The sequence below is a fragment of the Plasmodium cynomolgi genome, chromosome 14 (genome assembly GCF_000321355.1).
Source record: "Plasmodium cynomolgi strain B DNA, chromosome 14, whole genome shotgun sequence".
In the NCBI taxonomy this organism is placed as follows: Eukaryota; Apicomplexa; class Aconoidasida; order Haemosporida; family Plasmodiidae; genus Plasmodium; species Plasmodium cynomolgi.
In genome coordinates, this window is record NC_020407.1 from 2410138 (window position 1) to 2422677 (window position 12540).

At 46.4% G+C, this 12540-nt stretch overlaps 2 protein-coding genes across 2 annotated transcripts; one reads left to right on the forward strand and one right to left on the reverse strand.

Moving 5' to 3' along the window:
* Positions 1-772: 772 nt before the first annotated feature.
* Positions 773-7176, reverse strand: PCYB_146320 (hypothetical protein; the record flags this gene model as incomplete). Its single annotated transcript, XM_004225102.1, has 2 exons — positions 773-6666; positions 7161-7176. 2 exons carry the CDS (start codon positions 7174-7176, stop codon positions 773-775), a joined length of 5910 nt encoding a protein of 1969 aa, XP_004225150.1.
* Positions 7177-10474: 3298 nt separating this feature from the next.
* On the forward strand, positions 10475-12410 carry PCYB_146330 (hypothetical protein; the record flags this gene model as incomplete). Its single annotated transcript, XM_004225103.1, has 3 exons — positions 10475-10650; positions 10831-12055; positions 12291-12410. 3 exons carry the CDS (start codon positions 10475-10477, stop codon positions 12408-12410), a joined length of 1521 nt encoding a protein of 506 aa, XP_004225151.1.
* Positions 12411-12540: the final 130 nt, after the last annotated feature.

A 12540-nucleotide genomic window follows, 5' to 3' on the forward strand; every position in this document is an offset into this window, starting at 1 on the left:
AAAAAAAAAGTGCACAAAAAGGTGAAAATATTCTGAACGGTCATAAATTTCTCGCAAAATATGTTCGTAGCTAGCCATTCATTTTTTAAAATTAAATCGTTGGAAGGTACTTCCTATGTAGAAGTTTGACGTGAGTTGGTTACAAATAGGCGGATATGCTCTTCCAGCGAGTGATATGACCAGCTACACTGTTAAGCATTCGTTTTAATTCGTCCAAATTAAGGTTAAACTGGGGCATGCGCATAAAGGAGCGCTACCACATGGTCGTACAGTGTGACCGTGCTGTGCGGTCGCCTACATACAGCGATGCGGCCGGGTGCTCGCACATGACACGAGCTTATTCAAAATGAAATGTTCAAACAAACAATATGAGTGCCATGCCGATTTGCTCGCACATTTTTCTAGCAGTTAAAAAGGGGAAAAAAAAAAAAGAAAACGGGAGAAAAAGGAAGAAAAAGGAAGAAAAAAATAAGCATATCGACATGTGTGCATTCTTTCAAACAACATAAAAGGGAAATAAAAAAGTTGCACGTGTGCGTAGGACAAATGTGCGTTCCTGAGGGGGGACGAATTTGTGTCCTCAATGGGGGCAAGTTCCCCTCAGGGAAATTTTGTAGCTGAGCAAATCAGCCGTTGTTTTTTCCCCTTTTCCTGCCTGCCCCTGCCGCTCGGGTTGCCGACAAAATCGAGACAGGCGAGGTGGGCTGATGCGCGGACGAAACGAGCGTCGCTACACCGCTACACCGCTACACCGCTACACCGCTGCACCGCATCAGGGGAAGTCCTCGAACAAAAAGGGTAAATCGCTCAGCGAAGAAATCTTCAGCGACATCTTGAAAGTGTCGTTAATTATGTCGCACAAAATTCGTTCGCTCTCCAGGGTGTACTTGCTCAAGTTGGCCGAAATGTCCGCCAACGTCCTGGAGTCCCTAATCTCTTTAACACAGTTGGATATGTCAATGCATCTGTTTTCCTTTGGAAGCAGTTCCTCGTTGATTCCATGGGGAGCAAATTTCCTTTTTTTCTTCTGCGCGCACGTGGGATCGTCGTCTTCTCCATTTTCGACGTTATCGAACGGGTTTGACTCATCGTCACGTGCGTCATCATTCTCGTGGTGGGTACCACTGATGCAGTCCAGGCTTCTCTTCCTCAATGGGGCGTCATCCGTGTTGGTGGCCGCGGGGTGCACTCCGTCGTCCCCATGGTCACCTCTCTGCTTATCAACCGTCGAGTCCATCTCTCCACGATTGTCATAAATAAAATTATTTTTCCCTAAACTTGCGTAGATGTTCGAAATAAAATCGGTTTGTCTGTTTAGCTCTTCTTCCATCTTGATGAGAGATTCTCCTGATGGTTTGGTCTCTCCTCCTGGCCCACTGCTATTCACCCTGTTGGTTAACCCGCCTGAATTAACTGCACTGTTAAAATTTTTGGTCGGCGCCATGGGGTTATAACCATCCTGTGCATTTTCACTCGCAAAAGTGCAATCCATCATGGTGTTACTTGACGAAGGTGGCATATTTTTATATACAATAAAATTCGCCCTGTTACTATGTGTGTGCATTTCGCTTCTGTTTTGCCTCTCCACTGGGGAGTCCTTAAAAATGGTGCTGCGGTCATTCACCGTGGGGTAAGAGCCTAAAGTGACAGCACCGTTGTTTGAACTGCCTGCCATCTTAAAATGATCAGCACTGTTCATCATATGTGGAGCCTCTCCTCCAAGGGGAGAAAACGCATTGCTATTCAGTCCCCTCTCCACGATGCCCATAATGTTACCACTCGCAGCACCACTACTGCTCCCCTTGTTGGGGCTCAAAATATTCATACTACTTAAATTTTGTAGGGAAAAAACATTATTCTTATTTTTGCTATTTTCATTTGTGTAAAAGGTGTTTCTAAAGGATTCACTACACTCTGATGGAACAAATGGTTTAATTTTTTTCATTCCAATGATACTTTTTTTTGAGTCATTATTTGTTAACTTATTTTTTGTTTTAAAATATTCTCTTCTTTCCATAATTTTCTGAACATGTTCAGGTATTTTCTCATCCATATCAGATTCTTCATTTGTTGCAATTTCTTTCGAAGTTTCATTTATTAATTTTAATTTTTCTCTCGGGGTCAGCATATTCGTGTTTACCAAATTGCCACCAGGGGAGTGTTTCCCTGTGGAGTTAAAAATGGGGTGACACTTGGAAGATCCTCTGTCAGGAGCGCAAGCCATCACTCCTGCTTTCGCGTTATGTGTCATATCCACCTGGCTAGCTCCTCTATTAAGGGGGTTACAAAACAACGTTCCTTTCACCTTACCAATTGGTGGTACCCCCTTGGTATCTCCACCACCTCTACCTATTTGCTTATTCAAAACGTTTATCATATTTTTTAATTCCCTATTTGACTGTGCGGAACTACTAGGTGCGTTCATTTTTTCTAGGCACGCTCGGTTTGCGCTAGACAAGGCGTCGTAATTTTGCACCGACGTGATATTCTCATGCAAATAATTGTCCACATCTTCAATAGTGGTCGGAACGTACTTATTAATATAGCTTATATTTTTGTTTATGCAATTTATATTTTTATATATTTGATTCATTTTTTCGAGATTCTCTTTATTTTCTGAGCTGTCTTCATTGGCTACTTCGATCAGGTGGTTGTAACTTGGGTCCTTCTGAAAGATATCCCGGGGTTCATCACCTCTACTGTTCACACCAGATACGGCATGACTGCTTTTCTGTTCGCTATTAACGTTATCCAACGCACTACCCATGAGGAAGCTCCTACCCGATTTCTCGTCCAAAGCGGGGGTCACCGAACTGGGCAACGTCCCAACCTCATCTACATTGCCTCCAGCCTTTATGTTGGAAAAGGAAATCCCCGCCGTGGGGTTCATTTTGCATTCTACCCCTGGGTGGGTCCCACTAGTTGGAACGCTAGCTGCATGATTGAATAAACTGCCCGTTTTGTTATTCTCATCACTGAGAGGATTTAATGCACCGTTTTGATTAACGCCAAATGGGAGATTTAGCACTTCAGCTTTCTTCATGTTGTGCATCTGCTCAGGTTCTCCTACGGCGTGACTCTGTGTCTCATTTGGGTTACTAAATGATGGCACCTCGTGGTTGCTACTATTCGGCTTGTGAGAATCTACAAACGGATCGAACTGTTGAAATCCATTTGCTTTTTCCCCATTTAATAAAACACTGTCATGATTGCTTGTCAGCGTGTTAGCACCATCGGTTTGTGAAGAGAGAGCTCCATTCGGTGGGTCCGTCAAAGGGGGGTTGGCCCTAAAGAATGTCTTCGTCTCTCCCTCCTTGTCACTGCGGAGGGGATTTGTATCCAGCTTGTCCCCCTCCGATGCATCCTTACCAACTGGGCTAACATGCCCATTTTTTTTCACCTCCAAGTTGGTATTCTCCTCCACGCTGCTCGTCTTCACCTCCACGCTGCTCGTCTTCACCTCCACACTGCTCGTCTTAACCTCCCCATTTGAAGCGCCCCCTTTGGGGTACTCCTCCTTTGAGGCTTGCTTATTAGGGCTTGAAAATATCGACGGAATGAACGTGTTAAAATAACTTGAGAAAGTCCTTCGAATGGTAGTGCCCTCATCCTTGCCATTGTTATGACTTCCTTTGGCTGATTCTCCACTGTGATTATCACATGTTGGCTTTGCAGCCACGTCATTATTACTATCTTTTGTTTTCTCTCCATTAAGATGCTGTAATGATTCTTCGTCTGCATCTGCATCTGCATCTGCGCCTGCACCTGCGTCATTTTTTTCCACCCCAAGTGGATTCTCCTCTCCAGGGGGTTGTTCACTCGTATCGGGGAAACTACCCACACCCGTTTGATCCCCTGCGGTTTCATTGTCCCCACTGCTACGTGCCATCGATTCGTTAGGATCTCCTGATCTTTTACTTTTAATATTCGACAGGGTATTCTTAAATTGCATAACTCTTGCATTCACGTCACTGTTGTTTCGCATCCCATTTGTGACTCTACTATGGTATGCTTGGGACGGGACGGTGATGGCACTTCCGCCCATGCTTGGGAGGCCAAAACGGTTGGTGCTGCTTGGAAGGCCAACATTTCTGCCGCTGCCTGGAAGGCCAACATTGCTGGTGGGACCCCCCCTTTGAGCTGAATTTACACTACTGTTTTGGGAACCGTCACTTATTAACTTGCTGCTTGTATTCGGGAGACTCTCACCAGGGGCGCCGCACCTACTGTCGGGGGTGCTCTGAGCGTTGGCACTGAGCATGCCACCAACGCTTCCAACACAGCTAACGCTTCCAACACCGCCAACACCGCCAACACCGCCAACACCGCCAACACCGGAAACCGTGGCGCCCCGGGCAGAGTCGGCCAACAGCGCGCCGTCGCTCTTCAAGGAGCTGTTCACATTGTTCACCAAACTGCTACTGCTGCTGCCGAAAATGCTGCTACCCACGGGGGGCTTCCCAAAAAAGCTGTTCGCGTTGCTGAACTGGCTCGTGCTGCTAACACCTCCGCTTTTGTTAAAGAGGTTGGTTCCTCCGGACGACTTCCCAAAAAGGTTACTACTCGCATTCGCGGGGATTCCAAAAATGTTACTTCCGCTGGGGGGGCTTCCGAAGGGGTTGCCGCTGCCCGCCGTGTTTCCAAAGGGTTTGCTGCTGCCTGGAACGTTCCCGAAAATGCCTTTTCCGCTATTTGCCTTTTCGAGTGGGTTCTTTTCGGTGGCGGCGCTCCCAAATGGGTTCTTTTCGCTAGCGGCGCTCCCAAATGGGTTCTTTTCGTTAGCGGCGCTCCCAAATGGGTTCTTCTCGGTGGCGGCGTTCCCAAATGGGTTCTTCTCGGTGGCGGCGCTCCCAAATGGGTTCTTTTCGTTAGCGGCGCTCCCAAATGGGTTCTTTTCGCTAGCGGCGCTCCCAAATGGGTTCTTCTCGGTGGCGGCGTTCCCAAATGGGTTCTTCTCGGTGGCGGCGCTCCCAAATGGGTTCTGCTCATTAGCGGCGCTCCCAAATGGGTTCTTCTCGCTAGCTGCAATTCCAAACAAGTTCGTGGTGCCGCTGCTGGACTTCCCGAAGATACCCCCACTGCCACTAAACAGGTGAACGTTGCTTCTCGATTTTCCAAAAACGTTGCCCCCGTTGCCATCGCTGGTGATGTTGAAGAGGCCACCTTTGCTTGCTGAATCTGGCGCGTTCCGCGTGCTGTTCAAATTATTACCACTAAATGAGTTGTTAAAAAGACTGCCTGTGTTGTTTCCATTACTATTTCCATCGTTGCGAGCGAATAGGGAACTCGCTTCGATGCCTTGGTTTGGAGATGGGGGCACAAGAGAGCTGTTCGTACCAGGTTGGTTACTCCCAATAGGTGCGTTATGCGTGCCGAAAATGTTACTTGCTCCGAGAGTGCTATTTCCACTGCTCTGAAACAGGCTGTGGGCATTCTCCCCTCGCACCTCCCCCTTGCCGACACTGCTAGCAGAGGGAGTCATACTGTTATGATTCCCCTTGAGCATATTCATACTTGGGCCTTGACCTGAACTCGAAGTGTTCACCGTTTGGTTAAAATTGGATTGGTTTAACTTGGCTAGGCTACACCCAAAAATGTTATTTCCACTGCGATTGATTAGGTCTCCACGATTGCCAAACAAGCCGCTTACTCCACTCCCACCGCAGGTACCCGGGAAGCTCTCACTAAGAGGATTGCCCACATTGTTAACACCGAGAGGGGAAGTCCTGTTCAAATCTGCACCGTTTTGTGCAGCATCCTGACCTTTACCCACCTGGTTTGAGAAATAATTATTGAAAGAATTCATACCATGAGAAGGAGACTGACTGTTCCTCATTACATCCATGCCAAACGAACTGGTGTTATTCGAGACATTTCCATTTATTGAATAATTGTTGTCAGTTGTGTATCCACTTAAGGCTTGTTCGTTGTTCGTGGCTTTGTCATGTAGTTTGCTTTGGTGTAATCCATCTGCATCATCATAGTTACTCACGCGATTCGTTTCGTGCAGTTGCCTCAGGGGGCTACTACTATACATGTCGCCATACACATCGGTACTTCCCGCGTGACTGTCTTGATTTGCCTGGTCGAGTTGTTCCTCCTCGTCGGCATGCCTACCACTGGTATTACCCGGGTAGGAGCGATGTCTGCCCTGAAGAAGGCTCAACTCCTTTCTGTCCTCCCGATTCTCACTTAAATTAAACTGCCTCACATTATTCAAAATATCCTCAACCATGGCATTCTCTCCACTTTTCTCCAGTTGCATTTTTTTCTTCTCATTTTTTCTTCGCATCACTTCTTCAAACGTTAGTGGTGTATCAAATGCATTCGATTCATTTCCTAATTTGATGAGTCCATTTTTTGTCTTAAAGGGGAAGTTAGCATTTGCGCTTTTGGCTTGCTGAAAAGGGTACCTACTATTAGTCCCCTTAATATGTGTTGCTTTTTTATTAGGAGTAAAAGCATCGAAAATTTTTTTCCCAATTTTATTAAATCTGATATCTTGTGTCTCAAATGATCTCACATTTTTTACATCATGCGAGAGGGAAAAAATATCTTCATTTTTTTTTACTTCTTCCACTTTTTGTGCTTTGGCTATTTTCATTTTTTCCTTCAACAGCTGCAGCTGTTTCATTTTCGTTTCATCAAATCCGTCCATTTTGTGCACTCGGGGAGAAATTGGCAAGGCGAGTTCAGGGACAGGCGGTCACTCCAGCTGCGATCACTCCAGCTGCGGTCACTCCAGCTGCGATCACTCCAGCTGCGATCACTCCAGCTGCGATCACTCCAGCTGCGGTCACTCCAGCTGCGATCACTCCAGCTGCGGTTACTCCAGCTGAGGGGAGTGCTTACCGGGGGTGGTGCCTATTGGGGGGTCTTCACATGTGCGTACACGGGCATCGCTGTGCACTTCGTGGGGGGGTGGAGCAAAACCTCCGTTTTTTTCCCCCAAAAAATTTTCCTTCCACAAACGTGACCACGATCCGAATGATCCCCTCCCCACTGTTTTGTCACTCACGTGGGATAGCCACACACACACAAGCAGAAATGTGCACCTTTGAGGAGTCTCCCCCCCTCTCTCGAAACTCTCCCTGTGTGCCTCTTTTTTTTTTTTTTTTATCTTCTCCGGGAAGTAAAAATAATCTTCAAACTTCTTCTACCTCTGTGCGCTACCATTTCGAGGGGATTCCCGATATACTTGGTGGTACGTTCATCGCGTTGGTTGCAATGGCACCCTTCTCGGAGAGTCCCTTTCGCACTTGTGAAGGCTCCTTTATGCTTTGCTAAACGTACACGCAGCTGCCTTCCCCACGAAAGCGCTGCATATCCGCACGGAGGCACTCGCAGGTGGGAAGCGCGGAGAGGTGAAGAACTCTTGTGTTTACAAACGATGGACATCACCAAATAGGGGGAAAGCAACGGTTATGGTGGGGAGTGGTTGGTAATGATTGGCTCGGCCGACACACATATGTGCATTCTCGACTCGACGATCCATGCACCCGGTGTCAAGTCAAGTCATCTCGTTCTGTTTATGCAGAGTTCGGGAGTGTGTATGCGCAAAAATTGCTCACGTGTACAATGGGGGGGCTATGAACACGGTGCAACGTGTAGCTGCAGTATCTCGGCCGTCAGCTGGTGTGGTGATACTGTCAGCTGGTGTGGTGATACTGTCAGCTGGTGTGGCGGCACTGTCAGCTGGTGTGGCGGCACTGTCAGCTGGTGTAGTGGCACTGTCAGCTGGTGTAGTGGCACTGTCAGCTGGTGTAGTGGCACTGTCAGCTGGTGTAGTGGCACTGTCAGCTGGTGTAGTGGCACTGTCACCTCCTGTATGTACCTCCCCCCCCCCGGTTTCCGCGCCACGCTCGAGCTGCTCCAATGCGGCTTCCAATACGCTGCTCTCTTCCTTCCCTTCGCGTTTTTCACACATAAACGCAATGGCACACGCAAGAGGTCATTCTCCCAAGTGACAGGCAAACGAAAATATTCACTTTTTCGCTGCTCGTAAAAATGGGAAAATTTACATAAAGGGGGGTTAACAAAAATGGTTAAAATTGCACATGTGCAAAGGGGGGGGGGAAAAAAAAATGTACATAAAAAAAAAAAAAAAAAAAAAATACAAAATTCACATTTCGTATGCATTTACATATACACTTAAATATACGCTTACGCTTACACTTACGTGTACGTATGACTTGACAGGAATGGCAATTTTGTGAAAAAAATAATTTGTTATAAACGGGAGTACACAAATGGGTGTGCCAAACATGTAGATTGGGGGAATATTTTTTTTATTTTTTTTCGCAGGGGAGGTTTTATGCGTACAAGGAAATGGGGAAAGGGTTCCCACAGAGTTATGCTCATTGAGCTCTTGGACGCGGTGAAACGTATGCGGCGAAACGAATGCGGTGAAACGTATGCGGCGAAACGAATGCGGCGAAACGTATGCGGCGAAACGAATGCGGAGAATCGCGTCAGTCATGGGACACCCCTGCAAAACTCCGCTCAGCAATCGGATGTATCCCTCCGGTCAAGCGCGAACTCCGTACTCCGTACTCCGCACGCGCCTGTGCTCTGCATACGCAAATGCATTCCACGTGTCGAAATGAAACTTACACAAACATGGACAAATAACAAACTCAGGGCAGGGGACACGAAAAGGCCTAGGCCTCAATGGGAGTGGCCAGGTTATGCGTACAGGTGTATGTGCGGCAGGACGAACGCCAGTACCGGGATGAAGAAAAGGCCACATAAAAATGGGTACATATGTGAGCGCATATATATCTACACACATGAATGCATAGGTACTACACAGGCGTCAGCCCAGCGATGAACACAAACACGATGGCGCTCGCTGCATGGCTACAGTGCCCTGCATGGGCGCATTGCCAAGCTCGAGAACACGACAGCAAAAAATGCAATTGAAAAAAACTCGTTGGCAGAACGGCATAGGGGAAGGCGTAAACAGCGGTGCCATAAACAGGGACACTGTCTCAACAAGGTAGCACCCAGCTGAGTAGCGCGGCTTTACAACGAAACAGCGAAAGGCACGGATACTGGTTCCCCCAGGTGGGAAGGCTCATATGCTGGCCTACCACATGCTATGCCTACGTACCAAAGCTGCCACTTCGGCAACAGCGAGGGTGAGAAGGTGAAATGGTAGGTGGCCGATCGACCGTTTCTTCTGTTCCGCACGATGTCGTAATGAAGGGAAAAAAAAAAAAAAAAAAAACATGCCACTTGTATAGTTGACAGAAAGATGGCGGAACTAAAAATCGCGTTAATTTACGTTTATTTTTTGGCTAACAAAAATAAACATAAATCTACGCATGGCAACAATGTAAATCTGTTCAAATATACATGAGAGGTATGTAAAAAAAGAAGCAGCTACACTACTACATGTATAGCTATTCATATATTTCTTTTATATATGTATGTATATATGATGCCATGTCAACCCTTTGGGGCAAGTGAATACAAATGACGAATTGGTGAAGGTCCTCCTGAATGAACGCCTTTTTCGCAAAATGACCCACTCTGCGCATTGGCAAAAAATGCTCTAAGTTTGTTTTTATTTTTACTCGGGTCAGTGACTACACGTTCGCAAAGAACAAAAAAAGAAGAAAAAAAAAAAAAAAAAAAAAAAAGCGTTGCTGAGGGGACTACGGAGCCAAGCAACCGCGTCACGCCTGCGAAAAATTCCAACGTGGAAATTGCAAACAAAAAGATAACACGAATGGATCGACCTATATTTTTTTCATGGAGGATTAAAGTGGCATAAAAGAACACATGAGAAACGCACTCACTGGACGGGAGCGCAACGCTTTTATTTTTTATTGCAAATGTTGAGGTGCTTCCCTTTGGGCGGAAAAATTCACCGATCAGCAGTTCTTCTTCTTTCCAAAAGGGTCATTTGTCAAGAAAAAGCAAAAAGCGTTTCGACACAAAATATAATAAATTTTAATAGCATCCTCAGAAATCACTCCTACAAAATGGTCAAACTTCGAAAGCTGTGATTTTGTAGAGAAGGATTATGCATAGCATGGAACACCTTTGACCAAACTTTTCCGGTTTTCCATTTTTTTTTAATTTTACGCGTCGTACAGGGGATAGGAGGGGTATGTATATATCCGGAGGAGAATGCTGCCTTTTTGTGGAGCGCCACAGGAGAGAAGAACCCCTTCCCAAGTGTCACATATGCGTGCCTTCCTGCGTAACAGCGCTGTGAAAACATTCTGTGAAACGTGACCCTGGGAGGTACTCAGTCGGTACAAAGTAGCTACCCAGTCGGTACGCAGTCGCTACAAAGTAGCTACCCATTCGATTATCATTCGCTGCAAAGTAGCTACCCATTCGACTATCATTCGCTGCAAAGTAGCTACCCATTCGACTATCATTCGCTGCAAAGTAGCTACCCATTCGACTATCATTCGCTGCAAAATAGCTACCCAGCCTCTACCCCCTGAAGCTCTCCAAAATGGACGAACAACAGTTCAAGAAAGCCAATGCAGTACAAGGAACCCTTAAAAAACCAAAAAAAAAGAAAGTAAAAAATGAAAAATCTGCAAAGAAGCCAAGTGACATTGTGAGCTGTATAGCTTTTTTGCCCAGGGACAAGAATAAGTCCGCGGGGCGCCAATTTGAGCAACTCAGGTAAGACGAGACAACACCGTCGTCATGCCAAACAGTGTATATACATGTGTGCAGCTACACTTTGTATTCATGCTCGATTGGTATTCCATCCATGTGCACTCGTAACCGCAATAACGTCCTTTTTTTTGGAGGTGACCCATTTTTACAATTTTTAACTTCCCTACTTCTATACCCATGCAGCGAACAGGACCCATCTAGCGAAAGCGATCACTGCGAAAATGGAAATCGGAAGAAGCAGAGAGACGAATCAGATTCAGATTCATACGATGCACTCCAAAACGTCTTTAACGATCAAAGAGAAAACGAAAAAATAATAAACGAAGATACCATCATAGAGATGAACAAAAAATACATTTTCGAAGATGAGCTAAGTATAGAAGATGGAGATGCATTAACCCTAAATGGAAAAATATACAGTGACATTGGGACGTTGGAAATTCACCTTGTTAACTACGACGAAGATATTTTCAATATCTATGACGATGTGATTATTGATGATTATCCTTTATGCTTGGAGGTGATAGGAGAGTCTTACTACCAAGGTAAGAACATCGTTGCCGTTGGTACCATGAAGAAGGAGATTGGGCTGTGGGACATTAACAGCATCGACACGCTGGAGGCCCTCAGTTATTTGGGCGGCGGGGAAGAGGACACGCTCCAGGAAAGCCGCAAAAAGCGGCGCAAGGGGCGGGGAGGAGCTGAAGGAGATTCACAAGTAGGAGCAGTAGCAGGAGATTCACACGTGGGAGGAGCAGAAGGAGATTCACTGCCGGGAACAGCGCTTGCGGAAGAAGCCGCCGAGGGAGCGGGCCAAAAAAGGAAGCAGAGAAAAAGCAACCTACAGGGCCACACCGAGTGCGTCACGTGCCTCAACTCATCTAAGCTAATTCCAAATTTGATGTGCAGCGGGTCGAAGGACTGTTCCATTAAATTGTGGGACCTGTCCAACCTGACCAACCTACATTCTTTCAACTTTCACAAAAAAAAGGTTAATAACCTTTCCTTCCACGAGAATGAAAGTAGCACTCTCCTCTCCACCTCATCTGACAAAACCCTAAAAATATATGACATAAGAAAAGACACAGCTGGGTTAAACATACATTTGGACAGTACCCCAGAATCCACTACTTGGAGCAAATTTAATGACAAGGAAATTTTTTTATCCGATGTGGATGGTTATGTGAACAAGATAGATATACGTTACGTTACCGATCCTTCTTCCAATTTTTCGCACAACAACATAGTTAGGTTTAAGGCTTTTTCAAATTCGTGCATTTCTTTGGTCAGCACGCATTACCCAAATTTGATCCTCGCAGGGTCCGAAGATGGTCTAGTGCATGCCTACGACTTTGGCTCCTTCGGAGTGGCGGGGCCCCCGTGCGTGTACACGAAGAACCTTAAAAGGGTAAGGCTGCCGAGCAAGGGAGGGAAAACTTGCGCACATTTGCAATAAACTGCGCGGCACCCCTCTCGTTTGCAATAAACTGAGCGGCACCCCTCTCGTTTGCTTTCAACTGCGCGGCACCCCTCTCGCTTGCTTTCAACTGCGAGGCAGCCCTCTCGCTTACTTTCAACTGCGCGGCACCCCTCTCGTTTGCATTCCCGCGCCATTTTTCTCTTCCCCCTTTTCCCCCCCGCAGAACCTCTACTGCATGAAGGACAACGAAGACTGGCCCAATGTAATATTTTTCGGGTGCGACAAGCTCTACGATTGGGATATGAAGTCGTGCAAGGAGTTACGTCAATATTTCAAGCTGTGAGGAGACGCCCCGATAAGTGAACAATTGTCTCATCAGGAGCGTGCCGCGTGTCTGTTTTGTGTTTCCCTCCATTCTGTCAATTGTCCCGTATATTAACACAGCGCGAGGGACACCATATTTATAACAAAAA